The sequence below is a fragment of the Andrographis paniculata genome, unplaced genomic scaffold, assembly GCF_009805555.1.
Source record: "Andrographis paniculata isolate CXL003 unplaced genomic scaffold, ASM980555v1 Contig19END, whole genome shotgun sequence".
NCBI lineage: Eukaryota > Viridiplantae > Streptophyta > Magnoliopsida > Lamiales > Acanthaceae > Andrographis > Andrographis paniculata.
The window spans coordinates 344271-362495 of record NW_026137479.1 but is presented as its reverse complement, the minus strand read 5'-3'; the positions used below and the strand labels follow the sequence as shown (position 1 = coordinate 362495).

Here is an 18225-nt window from a genome sequence, read left to right as displayed (position 1 = left end):
AGAAACTGAAAAGCCATTATAGCATTTGGGGCTTCCTATCCTCTCCTATGGGCCAAAAGTCCGAATCATTCAATCCACCATTGATAGACACTGCTCTTTCGGAAATAGTTCAAAGGGATACAGAAGAAGCCCAAATAGCCCAAACTCACTTGGGAGGAAGAAAATTTCAATATTTTTTTAACCAATCTCTCTCTAAAATGAAAAGTGGGAATTGGGGATATATGAATTATGACAAGGTCATTAATAGTATTAATTTTAATTCTATTAATTACAGTACTAAAAAGTAAAACAACGAAATGAATAAAGATCAAGAAGCGCGTCAAGAAAAGCTTAAACAAAGACCTAAAGAGAAGAAACGCGTTTTAATGCAATTGTAAGTAACAACAATACCCATCATTTCTTGACTGCAAAACCTCCAATGGCGTGGGTCACGAATCTCCACCTCGGCCCGCCGTCTCCTCGACGACCGGTTTTCACAGTCACCGGACCACACGAGGAGGAGCCATTACAACAAGATCACCGCGAATTCTATCATCACCTCAACCCTTTCGCTTTCGATTTCGAATTGTTCTCCCATCCCAACCGTTCTTCAAACCCCTCATTCTTCGACGACTACAACGTCGCCGCCCGGCGCGACTGCGACGAGCGTAATAGCTTCTACATCGCAGGCGAGGACGACAACGCCGACGCCGACGACGACGACGACGAAGAACAGATGAATTTCGTAACAAATCTGTTCGAATCGCGGCAGACGAGCCTCGTGGAAGATCCAAATTGGGAGCGCAATGTTCGGGCAGAGCTATCGCCTCCCGAATTCGGATTCGGTCCCGGCCTCCGGGTTGTGAACATGGATTCGGAGTCCGATTCCGAGGATTTCGAGGTAACTTCCGCATACATTGACGATTACGAAGATTCCGGAATTAACATCTATCATAGCAATGGGAACGAGAGAGAAGAGGAGCTTGGATGGGAGGAGGTTAGCGAGAGGATCCATTCCGACGAGGGAGAAGATCTGAATTCATTGATAAGCAGGATTGAGGAACTCTCTGTATCATCAGATATCTCTGATTGGGAACCATCTCTAGGCGATGATCTACCAGCCGATGAGGAATTGCGCAGGCTAGAATGGCAATTGTTGCTGGCAGCCAATAACTTAGAAAGGGAGCTCGAGAATTTAACAGAAAGCAGAAGCAATGAAGATTACATCATGGCAGGATTCGACACCCTCTTAGGGACATTTGTCGAGAATGAAACTGCTGCAAAGGGCAGTCCTCCGGCGGCCAAGTCTGCCGTGGAGAGTCTGCCCACAGTGGTGGTGACAACTGGGAACGGGGGACTCGTTTGTGCCATCTGCAAAGACGATTTTGTGGTAGGGGAGAAAGCTACCCAAATGCCTTGTGGGCATAGGTTCCATGGAGGATGCATTTTTCCATGGCTTCGGATCAGGAATACGTGCCCAGTTTGTCGGCATGAGTTGCCTACAGATGATGCGGATTATGAGAAGAGGAGACGCGGCCGGGGAGGAGTTGACAATGATCGTATCCGACTAGAGGTACGCCTATGAAGTTCAATTCAATTAAGTTCTTGGGGCATTGTTTTAGAGAGGATATCTGCCTTTTGATGTTGGTGGTGAAGTGTTTGAAAGCTTTTTTGTGGATATATTACACTACATAATGAAGTTGTAGTTTTGGCGTATGAAAAAGATGTTCCAGTCTGCAGTGTTGGAAGATTGAGATGATCTGATCACTCACCTAAAACAATATTGCAAGATGATGAAATTAAAGTGCACATTTGATTGGAATTCTTGTGGTTGTGTTGGTGATTGATTGATTGATTCATAATATGATAAATGTTGCACTGGGAAGAAACTAGGCACTTTATGAAATGTTCACGGGATGAAGAAAGAATCAAGAGTAACTGAAACTTTTTAAATTTGGTAGTATGGAGTAAAATCAAATGGAGTAACGTCTCACTCGTTAAAAACTATTATAAAAACAACATTTTAATCCTCTGTTTCACGACCTGTTCCACAATTTCTAATTTAAAAATACCACATCCAATACAAAGAAGGTGGTATGATTTATTAATTTATCAACAAGCATGCATGCTATCACATGGCTAATACATTATTGTGTATACATGACTAAATTTTGCATGTGCGTGTATATTTGTTTGACATCAGTTCTTTATGTTCCAATTTAAAACAATCCTAAACACAAATAAATACAATACAATCTCAAATTTAGGCTACTGGCGACTAAATAAAAGAAATGGTCTAGATAGATAGATGTCCAAGCCCCCATTTAAATTCACTACCCAACCCTCAACCTCATGTCAAGGCTGCCCTTGGTTGGAACCCAACTTCTCAACCAACCATTCCATAAAATTATTGGGGTTTGTTTAATTGAGGTTTCATTTTGTTGTGTTTTGGTTGGACTTTCCAAAAGAGGCCCATACGAACAGTGTCCTTTTTATTGACACCATTAAAATGGGCACTGTAGCTTGAGCCCAACGCGGAGAAACAAGAAGACGTAATAGGATCCATTCTAAAAGGTTGTTCCAGGGTAAGTCTATAATTCAAATGGAAATAAAAAAAGATGATCGATTTTAGAAATGGTTGAGGTTAAAGTGCCCAATCACAGAAAGCACTTTATTTTCTCTAGAAAAATCCTTTTTATTATATTTCTATAATGGCATTGGAAGCGAGTGGCTCTGCTTCGACCAGACACCCTACTCTACCATTACGATATTTCAGCGGTGGGGACTCCATACGATACACTATTATTGCCCCAATCATTGTTGTTTTTGAATACATCAATCTATTCGGCTTATTTTTCTCTCAACAGCTCCTCAAGCTAATAAAGAACTACCACATAAAAAGTAATAGAGCCAATAAAGAGGTGTATGTAAGCACAACAAAAGATGTCAGACACACCACAGTGGGATGTACACAGCAAAAAACAACCATGGATTACTACGAATATGTCCCTGGAATTTTAATTAACATCAAGATGGATCCTATAATTTTAATTAACACTTGATTACAGAGCACCTACAAATTTATATATAGTTCGCATGAATCTTATGTGAATCACTTAACTTCATCACTACATCAGACTCAATTATCAGGACACAACTTCACATTCTCTACAAGATAAAAATAAATAAATAAATAATAAATATGAGCATCTGTACGTAGGGATGTTTATCTTAAAAGATAATCCCAAGAATCCCTTGTGTATCTTAAAAGATAAATCCCAAGAATCCTCTCTAGTGTAATTGATTTTATTCTCATCACGTCAGGAAAAATACATACGAGTAAATCAAAAACTGATATGATTATAGCATGCTGATCAAGAGGGCATGTAAAACAAAATAAGAAATGGCAAAGACAAATAAACAGACAAAGCACCACTATATCAACCATGTCCACGGAAAAGGGCACACTATTCTCTGGCCTAATCCAATATTAGCATCCTAGGCATTGATTTCCATCATTGTAATCCCCTTGTATTCATGATCCCTATTACTTTAACCACTTTTTCTTGCAAATATTGACAATCGGGGAAATGACAATATAAAAATGGGTGAGGCACGCTTTAGCAACTGATTAGTATTGTCTTGTTTTTGCTAGCTACTAAGCAACAATTACAGAGGTTTGGTTCTTGACAACTTACATTTTACTAATGGTTATTGGTATTGGGCAACTTGTAGTTTATAGACAGACCTGTATGACTGCACGATATCGCAGAAATGGACAAGTTGTCACTTCAGTTGAACTTCATTTCATATAATAAACACATTAGAAATGGAAAACTCTATGGTTGTGGTAAGAACAAAATATGTAGGCTTAGACACAAATTCCATATACTACCAGTAAATTTGCATAATTGAGGCAGCAATGATATCTGCAAATAATTAATATAAAATCTTTTGTAAAGAACTAAAAATAGAATTTATTTAGCCCTAAGAAAAATATTAAAACTAAAATTAAGACGACCTAACCATTGAACTATAAGTTAGCCTAAATTTTTCATTGAATTTCTATGCTATAATTTTGTACGTTATAAAACAACAAACCATTGAACTATAAGTTAGCCTAAATTTTTCATTGAATTTCTATGCTATAATTTTGTACGTTATAAAACAACAAAGAAAAGCTTGCTTCAACTTTATAATTATATTGCTCTATGCTTGCACCTTTTGATTTTTTAAAAATATCTATAAGCTAGAGGTCTTTATATCCATTTATATAGATACGTAAATTGAATACTTGAATTTTTACATCTAAGTACACCATCAGGCAAAAAAAATGATATATAAAACAATAATTAAAGAAGCATCTATAAAATTTTAGCAAAAAAGTTATTAAACCAAATCAAACAATTCAATACATCGACAATTCAATTCTCAGTAAACTCAGTTCAATTCCAATGAACAGCCTAATAGCAAATTACAAGAGTTCAGTTCAAGGAGAAAGAATAAAAACATTCTCCTTTTGTTAACTTATAAAAAGGAGATTTTACTCCAGTTTATAATTTTACCTATCCAAATAAATTATGTAGGCACAACCTTGACACACAACCCAAAAATACTAATAATCTTAAACAGTGTCAAAACTTCTGATATTTGATAATAACTCGACACGTGTTGGGAACAGCATGGCCATAACAGTACAAATTCATCAAATAACTTTTACCCACCCAAAAATTAAAGTAAACTTAAAAAAAAAAACATAACATCAAAGAAAGATAGCCAAAATGTTTTGCTAATGCCAATTTTAGCCAAAAAGATGCAGTGGTCCATTTACTTCGAATAACCAAACACCTTTTCTATCCACATTGCAAGTGGATCGACAACTTATAACATGAAACTAAGCATTGTACCATTTAGTCCAAAAAGGAATAAATAATTCCAATGCACCACCCACCTATAGTATTATGCATTCCTCATTATTGCACATTATAATGTATTCGTCAAATTTATATTATTACAAAGAATTTTATATTACTCAAAAGTTAGATGATGATTCAAGAAGATGATAAGCTTATCCTATCTTAAACCAATAGCTGGTCCTGGTTATGAGTACATAAAGATTTGATCTTAGGCATTCTACTGCTAGAGGCCCATTAGTAAAGGTCATGGGCCTTACTGTAAATTCAACTTGTTTCTTGTGATTGTTTTAAGAATTACAATTCTCCCTAGACAAGTAAATAGTTCCAAGTAATTGTAAAGTAAGGTTGTGTGGGCAAAGTTGTATCAAAAGATTTTTGTAGATTCTTCCTGTTGGAAAAATACTCCACATATTTGGGTGGGGAAAGGATGCGCATAGAGCTTTCTTACATCCAAAGGTACTAAAATTCTAAAAGATGTGATAAGTGAGCTATCGAATGCTATGACAGCCAACCATTTCTTAGAAAATGATAAGACTATTTGCATTAATAATAATAATAATAATAATATTTTTTTTTATTAGAATACCTTATGTTATTGATAAAACTAAGTCAGTCTTGACTCTTGCTATATTTTTTAAAAGTTTAATAATATTTGACTCATCATCAGAATGACTACTAAATTATCATTGCCAATATTTCATTGGATTAATTATCCTATTTTGATCAAGCACTTCAAATTTATGCATTTACATACAATGTGGAAATTTAATAAGTCAAAATAGATATAAAGGTAAAAAAACTTATCGAATTTGATGATTAAAATTATTTCCAATAGCAGACGCAACAACTGACAGCTCCGCGAACATTTTTCGGCATCCAGATGTAGTCTTCTCCTCATACGTTGAATTAACCTTGTAAATACAAAATTATTGAATAGCATAAATAAATATAGTCGGAAAAAACAAAAAAAAAATAAACTGAAAGATAAATTACAGTAGCAATCGATTGTTCCGACGAGCATCTTTTAGCATTGTGGCGGCGGCAACGTCCTCAAGTAGTAGCGGATTACACCTTCAGGTGTTTTGTTCCACATTTAAAATACTGTATAAATAACTGTAAAAATTATGTGAATATTAAAACTGTAAATAGCCTCACTAACACTGTGTAAGAAAATTAGTAATTACTTGAATTTCAAAACTGTAAATGCACGTACTAACATATTAAAAAAGTGAAAAAAAAAAAAAACTGTATAATAAATAAAATTTTACAATGCAAGAATTACACACCAATATCAAATATATAACATATAGAATAGAGTCAGGTTTCCAATGCAAACTAAAACATGCAAAATTCAATATAATATATAGAAACAAGAAAATGAGGAAAAAGAAACTCAAATACCTGAGACACTCCCTATGAGCTCAAACAAAAACCCTGATTGGTCTTAACACATGATTGTTTTATGGAAATCATTTGCCTTCACTACCCTGCAAGAAAAACTTTTGTACAGGTTACTTTAGTGGGGTGCATAAATGGGGCAGCATATGGTAGCAAATGACAGTAGCACAAATTTGAGAGCCCCATCATGGATTAGAGCACCTGAAAAAAGTCCTTGCCCATATCAATATGAGTAAGATCTATTCTATCATCACACACACACACAAATATTTTCACCTAAATCATATAAATCAGTGCCTAGAGATTATCTATAGCTTGGTTTGTCCTATACCAAAATGCTCCATTAACTTTTTACAGTTTCATCTGGGCACGCATCTTATAGAATAAATCATTTTACTTTCTATAATTGATTCATATTCATGGTCAAGACGTGTGGTCGATACATGTGGTTTGAAGTGACAGGGCGCTAATTCAGGGGAATTTAGTGAACCCCAACACCCATGCGAACTTGTTTGCCAAGGGCCCCCTTTAGTAGGGACGGGCCATTATGCTTGTGCACTTGCACTTTCCTGCTGTGCAAACCTTAATTCACATATAACAAAATACATTGCTCATTTGATGCTATAAAGGAGTAGAGCAAATGTTAAATCCGGCACCCCTCATGCAATACTTATACCGTTGGTTGAGGGTGCTGTCCCTCCTATACTTTAGTTTTGTACTCCAATTAAATTATCCTGCAATTAATTTTTTCACCGGAAAAAATTATAAAATTACATTCTTATGGGGAGAAAATTTTGGGGTACAAGCATGATTTCTGAAAGAAAGAAAAGATAGGTTGACAGGGGCATTGTGCCTCAAGTGGGCAATATGTATCTAATCATTTCTTTCTTCACATTACAAAGGCACTGTTACCAGCAACCCATTTCTTTTCTTTTCTACCTCCTTTATATGATTTTGTGTTGGGACTTGGGAAGATGGAAGAAGAAAAAGAAATTTACACCTTTAAAACTTCGCTATTATAACAAGCTGATGCATCTGAAGTCAAGAACTGAATTCCTAATTGTATAGTACTGGTATAGTATTTGATTATGGTGGAGCCCTAAATTTTTCTTTTCCTGTGACACTATGTTTTAGGTTTGGGGTTTATGGACAACCGGCCATGTTTAACTATTGCTTGCTAGCACTTGCTTCTGAGAACGATCATCTTACAATACAGTACAGTGTTTCAACAGTCGCACTCCTTGAGCAAAAAGAAGCAATTTATTTTGTTTAACTGTGAGATGAAAAGTTGATTCTACTACAACTCTGCAAGTTTTTACTTCAATTATGGTGATAGAACACTAATATTCTTAGTCCCCTGCAAAACAGGGAAAGCACATGAACTGACAGGCATCCTATTGAAGTCTTAGATTAGTCTATCAATATAATGGATTTCGTCATTTGGTCAAAAACTTTAAGAAAGGATGATCAAGTTTGTGGGGATCATTCCTTCACAGTTTGAAGCATTCTCACAACTACAGTACCAAATTATAAAACTCAGTCACTAGACTTAATGAAATCGACGTAAGGCCAAGTATCCTGATTGACACCGCATACATGTACATGATAGGAAAACTAAATTAATAATTAAAATAGAGCAATCTAACTGAGCAAACCACAAGGATTAGTAAAACAGGGTGAAGTTGCATGTAAAATTATGTTGAATACTCGCTGCTGAAGTAGATTGGAGGACAATAACACTTGCACAAAAGGATTTACACTAGTACAGTACTGAAAAAGGGGGAGTTATCAGTTATGCATGTATTCCACCACAATCATCTCGTGCTTGTCAGTCCTCAATCTCAAAAAATACTTTGTTTGTAATAAAAATGTATCAAGAGGAAGTGTGAGGGGAAAAACACTAAAAAGATAGGTAGCAGTATCCAATTGAGACAAGAAATGAAAGAGAGGTCAAATTGTGTCTAATGATAATGTTGACTATTAAGTGCGGCCACTCAACCTGACCCAACATTTAGAAGAGGGTATGCATATTACCTCAATAAGAATTTCTTGATGCATTGCTTTTTATTGTATATACTAGTGGGGAATACTGCATTTTAAGGTACATCCACACGCTCATGACCTTCAAACCCCACCACCAGCCGTACAAGATTTTTTGAGCTGCGTACAATTGGACATGTTGAGTGGCTCATACTAACACAGAAATAAATAATTCTACTAAAGGAAAGTGACCTCAATGACTTGTTTGAGCACAAGACTTTCCACAATGATCTGTCTGAATGGTTTCCTGTTCTCGTGCAAAATCATCTATACTATTGGGCCTTTGAGGATCTGGCAGCCTGAAAACCGTACTCTGTGAAATACTAAGCAAGCTGCAAACATTAGTGATGGGAATAATATACAAGTCACACTCACTACCTGTATAAGTCAGTTAAAGTGCTACCTCTGGGAAATCATCAGTGTAAGAGAAAATTACAGAGCAATGAAAATGTAGAAGCAATCAAATTTATCAGATCTTCATGATCCAAATTACACAGAATTCTAACAAAATAATCAAATACAAATGTAATTTGGCCATAAATTTTAAAAACAATGCAATAAAAGTCAGTATGATCCATTTAGTGACTAATCATGTATTTTGCACTTACCGCGCTTTATAACTTACTAATTATACAGGCACTAAACACGTATGTCGAACTTACCCAACATTATACTTCGCCAATCAAAATTGAAATTTCTACATCGACACCTGCTCAGCTCTAAATCTAGTGTCTAAAACAGACCTCACTCCAAAGCACTCTGTGATACAAATACATGGTTCCAGGCAGGGATCCTGACTTCTAATTTGAAATGATGAAATAAAAAATAATAATAATAATAACAAAAAAGATCATATACAGTTATAGTATATTTAAAGATGTCTTAAGAAAAAAGGTTGTTCAGTCATCAACTTATCCACTTTTAAGGAAAAGGGTTTCCATCCCAATCTCCTGTGTGGTTTCCTCCATTCAAGTATGGCATTGGTTATTGCTGACTAAAAACATATATAGAGCAGAAAACATCTTTAAATGGATAGTAGTTAACACCATTTCTAAATTGACCTCTCATCCCATTTTTCTCCTGGTCTTTTTCCATCCACATTTCCTAGAATCAATTATTAGACCTTCCACAATTCTCTCCCCCCTCGTGTGTGTATGTGGGTGCGTGCCTGTGTCCCTCCCATCTCCTGATGTAAGCACTCTTTTATTTAAATAAGATTATCCAATAACAACTAATGTATTGGAATAGTTTTTATGGATTTCCTAGACGCTGGTCCATGCAATCATGAAACATATCATAATCGCACCCTTTGCAGCATAGTATTATATATCTATCTTGTTTACTTAATGCAAATTCAGAAGCTATATCTACACAACACAGAGGTCTGGCATCACAGTCCTGTGATACCAACTTTGTGGAAGGAATGCTACTGTACCCTAATTTTATGATGTGGGACCAAAGAACCTTTTTTCCATTCTATAAATTCATCTCTTCCAATTAGTTTCCCTTCGCCTTCAACTACAATAGAATTCCTGACATCCTGTGGACACCAACCACTAAGCAATGCAACCCAGTGAGGTTAGTGAGCTCCATTATCTATTTCCTTCAAACCCAACACTTCTCCCATCTCATTTTCCCTTCACAGGGATGAATACACCAGTATATGACTTTAACAGATTATCTAACCCTCATCAACTTCAAATCACACCCCATGTTCAAGCATTCAATCCCCAGACAACATGCCTCAGCAGCAACTCCACTTCTGATGAAGCAGATGAGCAACAATTAAGCATAATAAACGAGAGAAAGCAAAGAAGAATGATTTCAAACAGAGAATCTGCACGACGATCACGCATGCGCAAACAAAAGCACTTGGATGAGCTTTGGTCTCAGGTCATCTGGCTCCGAAATGAGAATCACCAACTCATAGACAAGCTGAACCATGTATCAGAGCGTCATGATAAAGTTCTTCAGGAAAATGCTCAACTGAAAGAAGAAGCATCAGAGCTTCGTCAAATGTTTTCTCACATGCAGCTCAACAGTCCTTATCCTAGCCTGAGGTTGGATGAGGAGCCATGTGATGAGTTGGTTTAAGAAGAAAAATACTCAATCTAGTCTCACCCGTTCCTGATTCTTGCTGATAACAAAACCTTAAATTTTTGTCTTCTCTTTAGTACGCACTCTCTTTATCTCAGTTGATGAGAAACGGTCTCCAGCCATGCTGTATGATGAGATAAGATTATTGTTGAAATAAAAATTTCTTACTACATACAAGGATTGCATCAAGGAGCTCAAAGTGTGTAATTCAACTTATATCCTAACATTTCTCATACAGCAGCAAGGGAATGCTTGTCTATGCATGTAGGCACAGGGACAGACTCATCATGCACAAGAATAAACTTACGAAAAAACTGAACTAGGAATTGCCTGGTCAGGATATTTTAGATTCTCAAGTCCATTGCATTCAAATATGACAGTGATTTCTTAACTTTAAAATACACATATACAAAATGAAAATGCAGTTAAGAAACAGAGAACTGAGAATTGAGTTTATGCAATATTTCCAAAAGAAGAAAGCAACCCTCTCAGGAGAATTTTGGTGTGAAAAAGATTTGCATATGTACATGAAAACAAGAGGAAGCAAAGGAAATACAGCTCATCAAATACAGACCAGACTTCTTACTATAAGCATTGCCACCAGCAGAAACAGTATGTAGGTGGTAAGATCATCTTTGAGTTTCTCTAGCTTCAGGAAAGGCCATGGCAGTTAGTCTCTGTCTTCTACAATCTTTTCATCGGAGGGGAGTTGTCACACTTCACCGATTTCACAATCATCGGTTGACTACATATCAGTTGTACCGTAATCAATTGTGTGAATTTTTTCAAAATTTTGTTTTATCAAGACCCTAGCTCTTATGCATTGTAACTCGTATACTGTTTATTCCTTCGCCTTGTATGCCTTCAACTAAAGCGCAGTGATATGAAGATGCAATAGTTTTAATGGAGTGGGCGTAGAACATTTGGCTCTCTTCTGACCACAATATTCCACCAACTGGATTTGATGAAGTTGGTGGTTGCAGCAATAAGTTTCCCACACTTAATGCCTATTCACTTACGCTTTTATGAAAATTTAAACTAATAAAAAATTAATAAATGGCAATTAGTAAGTTCATGAGGTGGTATTAAGAAATAATCAATAAGTGGCCGGCTTGCTATAGTTTAATCTGCTAATAATAGATTCCAATTCATGTTCACCAGTCATTTGCAGTTGCTAACAACATGATTTAGTGTTCTCATTAATAAATAAAGATATCAATACCACTTGAACGAAATTTTGACAGTCGTAAATGAAACAATTAAAATAAGAAAATAGTGCTTATCCATTGAATAATGCATGCATCGTTGTAACAACTGTTCCAGGTAAAACAAAAAAAAAAACCACATGCACACACACAGACACATTGAAACAAAGGGGACTCAACGAGATCAGATATTACTAGGAATCGGAATCTTACATGTCCGCCTGCAGAAATACTTTTCGAAAATCTACGCAATAAATGATGTTCGATCCGCCGATTCCGAATACTCAAATTCCAGATGCTCCAGTCCTGTTAGCCTCATTAACTTCGCACGACTAATTCGTCGTCACAGTTTCCGGATGATCTGTAACGCCGCCCATCCATAAATTTTCAACTCGTCACACGTTTCTAAATACCACTTAACTTCTCAAAACGCACAATGTTTTCACTAACTCCAGCGCTTAGCAACTCGGGGAATTTCAACCTTGATCTCACCCGCTGCCATTGCTTTCGCATCAAATTCCACTTTTACGGCCCAAACTCGTCCCGTAGCCGCGCGAATTCGGATGAACTTCATAGATCGACAGCGCCAATTTCAAAACCGAGAAATGGGGACCAGCGCGACCTTATTTATTGCGGGGCGGGTCAAAAAGGGATTATGGGCCTCGGCCTACTGGGCCATACAAGCCGAGTAAAGTAGCGCTTAGCCCAGACCAATTAAAAGGCCCAATTTAAAAAGCCCAATACTGATGTGTCTACCTCAACTAACTCTAGTCCATGTTTTCTCCATTTCAACTAATTCCCACTTACCCACCCGCTATAAATAGTTGAAGCACGTCCGAACGTATGCCACTCCAACCAACTCCTATAAAAAAATAAATAAATAAATATTTATTTACGTGGATATTTTGAAAATAAATTATATTGTCTGAAAAACAATTTTTTTTTTTAATGGAGTTGAGTGTTATTTTCCAATGGAATGACCTGAGCTGGTATAGTGATGAGATTGTCGATTCGATGGAATTTGTGATACAAGACATGTCCATATTATTATTTAAAATTATGTAATTATAAATAAAATACCTATATAAACGTCAAGAACTATGTGAAATAAATTAGATTCATTAAAATTTGAATCAAACATTGAAATTTTAACTTGAAATAATGGTTGGAATAAATGCCCAATCTTATTTATAGGAATAAGCAGAAAGTCACGTGCCAACAACATCCAATTGGACAAATTGTACCTAAAAAGTTGGTCCCAATAAATTTGGCAGAGGTAATAAAAGTCCGCCAATTTAATTAATTTAGTTGGTTCCCATCAACCCTGTTTGGACCATCTATAATTTTTGTTAAATTACTTACTGATAATATTAAATTGACAATATAATTATAATTTATATACGTGAGTTATATATAAAAATTCATATGTAGAAAGTAATTACTTTTCCGTTATCATTTAGCGTGATCATCTTTTTATTTTATTTTTCTTAAAAGAATAATGTTATTTAAAAAAAAATTAATTTTTAAATTTTTTAAAATTTTAATTAAATTAATTAAATATTTTAATTTTAAATTACTTTTATTATACACTAATTATTTTAATTAATATATTTTTTATTATTTAAAAAAAAAAAAAAAAAAATGGAAGGTGGGGGGTGGTCAAAGTGCTGTGACTGGAAGGATCCTTCAAAAAAGAACTATTAATAATATCATAATATAAATGGGACAAGTAAGCGGCCAAATTTGACCTCATCAGAATCAGAGAATTAGAGAAAGGTTCATCGACGCTGGCTGCTAATTGCTGTTTTTCAAAGTCGAGTGGCCAAAAATTCGAGGTTTGTTTGAGGATTTAATTTGATTTGTGTTGTTCTTGATTGTTTCTTGTCTGTGATTCTTTTTTTTTTTGTTGGTCTATGTTTTTCGTTGATCTGATTGTGGAAGGTGCTGTCTTTCTGAGTTTGTAAGGATCGTTTTGTGGAATTCCTATTTGATGATCACTTCTTCGCTAGGATAGGATCGTTCCACGTTGTCGTTGTGCTAGTGTGGTTTGATTTGAGTTAGATCGGATTGAATGAGATGCAGATTTGTTAATCGCCATATTTCCTCTGATATTATCTTTGATCAGCATTATAGATCTCATTTAGCATGAGTTTCAAACAGGAAGTTAATCCTGAGATCCTCAAACAAGTAGATGCCTAGTTTTAGCTCTGACTCCCAATAGAATGAATATATGCAGTTCATAACTTTTTTGTTTGTGGTTCTTTTTCTTCATCATCGTAACTATGCATGAGTTATTGTGGAAGAGGCTGAGATTTTACTTAGGTTTCTGTTTGATGAGTTCTCAATTTGTTAAATATTGATAAAAGTGGAGTTCCTTTTTTTCGGATTTTTGGCTTGTGTTTTCATTGCTTCATTGGATTACTTAAATGGACCTGATTCTGAATCGATTATGTTTTCATGATTCAAATATCTTCTTGTGCATTCAGAATTGGCAGTATGTTGTTATTTTTGTTCCTTCTATGAACCATTGATAATCAAGAGCTTTCAAACTACAAAAATTAGTAGATCTTTAGCAATCTTTCCTTTATGTGTTGGGATAGCTTTGAGATTCCAATAAGATGGCTTTGATTACTGGCAGGAAGTAACAATGGCCCTGCAATCACCGAAACTAACCAGGATAGGCCTGGCTGGTCTTGCTGTCATGGGACAAAACCTAGCCCTCAACATTGCTGAGAAAGGCTTCCCCATTTCAGTTTACAATCGAACTACATCCAAGGTTGATGAGACGGTTGAGAGAGCAAAGGTTGAAGGAAATCTTCCAGTGTTTGGTTTCCATGATCCTGAGTCATTTGTCCTCTCAATCCAAAAGCCTAGGGTGATCATCATGCTCGTCAAGGCTGGGGCACCTGTTGATCAGACAATCAAAACGCTGTCTGCTTACATGGAGAAAGGTGATTGCATCATTGATGGTGGAAACGAGTGGTACGAGAACACTGAAAGAAGGGAGACAGCAATGGCGGAGTTAGGTCTCCAGTACCTTGGCATGGGAGTTTCTGGCGGCGAAGAAGGTGCTCGAAATGGACCTTCTCTGATGCCCGGAGGGTCCTTTGAAGCCTACAAATATATAGAGGACATCCTTCTTAAAGTAGCAGCTCAAGTTCCTGACAGTGGTCCCTGTGTGACATATATTGGGAAAGGAGGATCAGGAAATTTCGTTAAGATGGTTCACAATGGAATCGAATACGGAGACATGCAGCTTATTGCTGAGGCCTACGACGTGCTGAAATCCGTAGGAAAACTCACAAATGAGGAGCTAAAAAATGTCTTCTCGGAGTGGAACAAAGGCGAACTTCTCAGCTTCTTGATTGAAATCACCGCTGATATTTTCGGAATCAAGGATGATAAGGGAGATGGCTATCTTGTCGACAAGGTCTTGGACAAAACCGGGATGAAAGGTACCGGTAAGTGGACTGTCCAGCAAGCAGCAGAACTTTCAGTTGCAGCTCCTACAATCGAAGCTTCTCTAGACTCTCGATTCCTCAGCGGTTTGAAAGAAGAAAGGACTGAGGCTGCAAAAGTGTTCAAATCTGATGGCTTCAGCGACATTCTAACCGAACAAGAAATTGATAAGAAGAAACTGATCGACGATGTCAGGCAGGCACTTTATGCCGCGAAGATATGCAGCTATGCTCAGGGGATGAATCTGATTCGCGCAAAGAGCATCGAGAAGGGATGGGACCTGAAGCTTGGGGAGCTGGCCAGGATCTGGAAAGGAGGCTGCATCATTCGTGCCATTTTCTTGGATCGCATCAAGAAGGCGTATGACAGAAACGCGGATCTTGCTAACCTCCTGGTCGACCCAGAGTTTGCGAAGGAAATCATCGACAGACAATCTGCTTGGAGAAGAGTCGTGTGCCTTGCAATCAACTCGGGCATCAGCACCCCAGGTATGTCTGCTAGTCTTGCTTATTTCGACACTTACAGAAGGGAGAGGCTGCCGGCGAACTTGATCCAAGCTCAACGAGACTACTTTGGCGCCCACACTTACGAAAGAGTTGATGTGCCGGGATCTTTCCATACCGAGTGGTTTAAGATGGCTAAAAAGAAAGACAACTGAGCTCGATCATCCGGCTGCGAATCTTCCTGAATAAAGGCTGGCTCCAACGTCGCCCTACCGACACCACAAACTGTGAGAAGTTTCATGTCTTGTTTCTTCAATCAATTGACTTTAAAAACTAAGACACCCTTTTTCTGCTTTCCTAATTATACAATCCATCTTTATACTTCATCTTCATTTTGCTGATATGTTTAGGCTTTTCCATTATCATTTACTTACAGAATAGAAATATATGGGAAAAGAATTTCAGAAAAAAAACCAGAAGTGTATTTATTTGGTCAAGAAAGAGAAGTACAAATCATCACCATGGCTCCAAACAGCCAGGGAAGAAAGCAATCAAATCAAGGATTGCCATAAAACAACAAATCAAACATAAACTAAAACAAATTAACAAGCTACTGAGAGATGGATCAGAGAAAGAGACATAAATTGATGATCAAATCAAAAAGTAAAGAAGTCATTTGTTCATCCCAGTTGCATTCTTCACAGATTCGACAGCATCTTGTGCCTTGGCCTGCACTTGCTGCCCAGCCTACATCCCGAGAACAAAACAACCATCATCGTCATCATCAGCAAAACCATCGAGAACGAGGATTCTTTCCTTTTTCTTCTTTTTGTTTTTATAAATTAGGAAAGAAAGTAATTAGAGTACCTGCTGCATAGACTCCACGGTTGATTGTGCAGCATTGCTGACCTTGTCCATCACCTGGTTGCCCTTCTCCTGCACAAATACATACATACATACATATATATATATATATGAAGACAAGAATGTGTATGTATGTATATCAAGTGTTTGTTTGATTTCTGACCTGGGCTTGGCCCTTGGCCTGGCCAGCTTGGTAGCTCACGTTGGTGGAGTTATCCATGATCAAAGATGAAGAAAAAGAAAAAGAAGGTTGTAAAACAACTTGAGTGAGTGCAGATGGTGTTTTGTTTACTTTGGTTGCTGCTGGTGACGAATGAAAATGGTGGCACTGCTATTTATAGCATTTAGGCCCCTCTTCAGAGGCTGCCACGTGTCCCTTTACGAAGAATGCTACCCACCCCCCGCGGATCGGAGGAACTCATGTCCTTCAATTAATCTCCACCCTTCGTTTACTGCTTCCTCAATCTATGGAATGCCATTGCCATTGCCATTGAAACATGTCTACTTTTGGAATTTTTGGTATGACATTGAATAAAAACAAATACAGTTTTTATATAATATAATTATATATTGTTGAACAATGAAATTAATTCTAGTGATTTTTTTTTTTTGCATGTAACCAGAATTTGTAGGCAAGTGTAAGTTCATTTGGGTGTGTATATAGAATAGTTTGACATTATGGAGTGCAACATTATATGCTATCAGTTAATATTGTGTCTGCTTATATTCTATATATACTACTTACCAATCTACATATATTCTATAACTACGAACTATGTACCTACAAAAACAAAAGGTTTTACATTTTAAAACTTAAACATGCTAATATTTTGTTTTTATATAAATATCTATCATATATAAAAAATTTAATATAGAGTTAATATCTAGATATATTAGTAAAATGATGCGTCTAAAAATATTATTGCACTCGACTCATCTCCCCAAAGACCATATTTTCTCTATTATTACAAATCGTAAGCAAAATGATTTTTTTTTTTTTTTTTTTTTCTCAAATAGTTAAATTTTTCAAAAAATAGTGTTGTAGAATTATATTTTCTTTAACAAAATAATATTAATAATAGTAAATCTATATATGATGCATCCATGGAAATACATGAATAATCATCTATGGAACTCTTATTTGAATACGTTGGACTTGTGATCGTGAAGTCATTTATTCAAATTCCAACGCCTCGGTTTTGCCTATCATACATTTGTTGTCAAAATATATCAAACTTTATTGTCATGTCATTTTATTTGACTTTGTGTTATTTATATCAACAATATTTTACTGTATATCAAATCATGATATAATAAAGATAATTTTTTATTAGTATAAAACTGTGTATAAAACTGTTAATATGGAGTTATAAATTTTAAATAATTTCAACAAGATTACACAATTTATTTGACAATTTTGTATTATGTTAAATTCTTTTTTTTTTTTTTTTCTTTTATAGAATAGCTATACTTTTAAATAAAGTATGTATAAATAATGAACTTATAAATGATATAAAAAATAAAAAATAAAAAATATTTAAATCTTAAATTTTTATATAGATTTTAAAATATTTTGGAACTTACTATTCACTTAAAAATTAAATAAAAAAGTATATACTCTAGAAATTTAAAGTTGTATATCCCTACTTATTTGTCTAGATAATTTTTTAAGGAAAATAATCAGTTTAGGCACCTCATGGCAATACTCTCTTCATTAAGCAGAAACACTACTGGCTGAACATAGTGACACGCTCAAAAACAAGAAATCCTCAGCTGTTCACATCAACCAAATAAGGTATCCGAGATGTCTTCGATACAAAAATT

General features: G+C 35.9%; 4 protein-coding genes and 1 long non-coding RNA gene across 7 annotated transcripts; 3 read left to right on the top strand and 2 right to left on the bottom strand.

Annotated features, from left to right (window-relative positions):
* Positions 1-356: 356 nt before the first annotated feature.
* Positions 357-1801, top strand: LOC127243256 (E3 ubiquitin-protein ligase CIP8-like). The gene has a single exon (XM_051263179.1). The coding sequence runs from the start codon at positions 419-421 to the stop codon at positions 1562-1564; it is 1146 nt and encodes a 381-aa protein (XP_051119136.1). The 5' UTR covers positions 357-418; the 3' UTR covers positions 1565-1801.
* Positions 1802-5578: 3777 nt separating this feature from the next.
* On the bottom strand, positions 5579-12218 carry LOC127243316 (uncharacterized). 3 transcript variants are annotated; one of them, XR_007836975.1, is made up of 6 exons: positions 11849-12218; positions 8526-8656; positions 8328-8453; positions 6297-6382; positions 5889-6008; positions 5579-5806 (listed from the first exon to the last, which is right to left on the bottom strand). It is a non-coding gene; the product is annotated as an uncharacterized LOC127243316 (long non-coding RNA). The 3 variants fall into 3 exon arrangements; XR_007836976.1 differs by having other exon boundaries at positions 8526-8646; XR_007836973.1 differs by lacking the exon at positions 11849-12218 and adding an exon at positions 11017-11336.
* On the top strand, positions 9894-10727 carry LOC127243288 (basic leucine zipper 43-like). The gene has a single exon (XM_051263239.1). The coding sequence runs from the start codon at positions 9897-9899 to the stop codon at positions 10425-10427; it is 531 nt and encodes a 176-aa protein (XP_051119196.1). The 5' UTR covers positions 9894-9896; the 3' UTR covers positions 10428-10727.
* Positions 12219-13323: 1105 nt separating the features above from the next.
* Positions 13324-15923, top strand: LOC127243163 (6-phosphogluconate dehydrogenase, decarboxylating 1). The gene is made up of 2 exons (XM_051263052.1): positions 13324-13470; positions 14274-15923. Exon 2 carries the CDS (start codon positions 14283-14285, stop codon positions 15750-15752), a length of 1470 nt encoding a protein of 489 aa, XP_051119009.1. The 5' UTR covers positions 13324-13470; positions 14274-14282; the 3' UTR covers positions 15753-15923.
* A 111-nt stretch (positions 15924-16034) lies between these two features.
* LOC127243310 (stress-induced protein KIN2-like) lies at positions 16035-16688 on the bottom strand. The gene is made up of 3 exons (XM_051263272.1): positions 16565-16688; positions 16405-16473; positions 16035-16284 (listed from the first exon to the last, which is right to left on the bottom strand). The coding sequence occupies exons 1-3, from the start codon at positions 16619-16621 to the stop codon at positions 16210-16212; spliced, it is 201 nt and encodes a 66-aa protein (XP_051119229.1). The 5' UTR covers positions 16622-16688; the 3' UTR covers positions 16035-16209.
* Positions 16689-18225: the final 1537 nt, after the last annotated feature.

Coding starts and splice junctions, on each gene's coding strand:
- LOC127243256 (XM_051263179.1), top strand. CDS start 419: ATGGCGTGGGTCACGAATCTCCACCTCGGCCCGCCGTCTCCTCGACGA.
- LOC127243310 (XM_051263272.1), bottom strand. CDS start 16,621: ATGGATAACTCCACCAACGTGAGCTACCAAGCTGGCCAGGCCAAGGGC. Junction 16,474..16,564: donor AGGCCAAGGGCCAAGCCCAG/GTCAGAAATCAA, acceptor GTATTTGTGCAG/GAGAAGGGCAACCAGGTGAT. Junction 16,285..16,404: donor CCGTGGAGTCTATGCAGCAG/GTACTCTAATTA, acceptor CTCGGGATGTAG/GCTGGGCAGCAAGTGCAGGC.
- LOC127243163 (XM_051263052.1), top strand. CDS start 14,283: ATGGCCCTGCAATCACCGAAACTAACCAGGATAGGCCTGGCTGGTCTT.
- LOC127243288 (XM_051263239.1), top strand. CDS start 9,897: ATGCAACCCAGTGAGGTTAGTGAGCTCCATTATCTATTTCCTTCAAAC.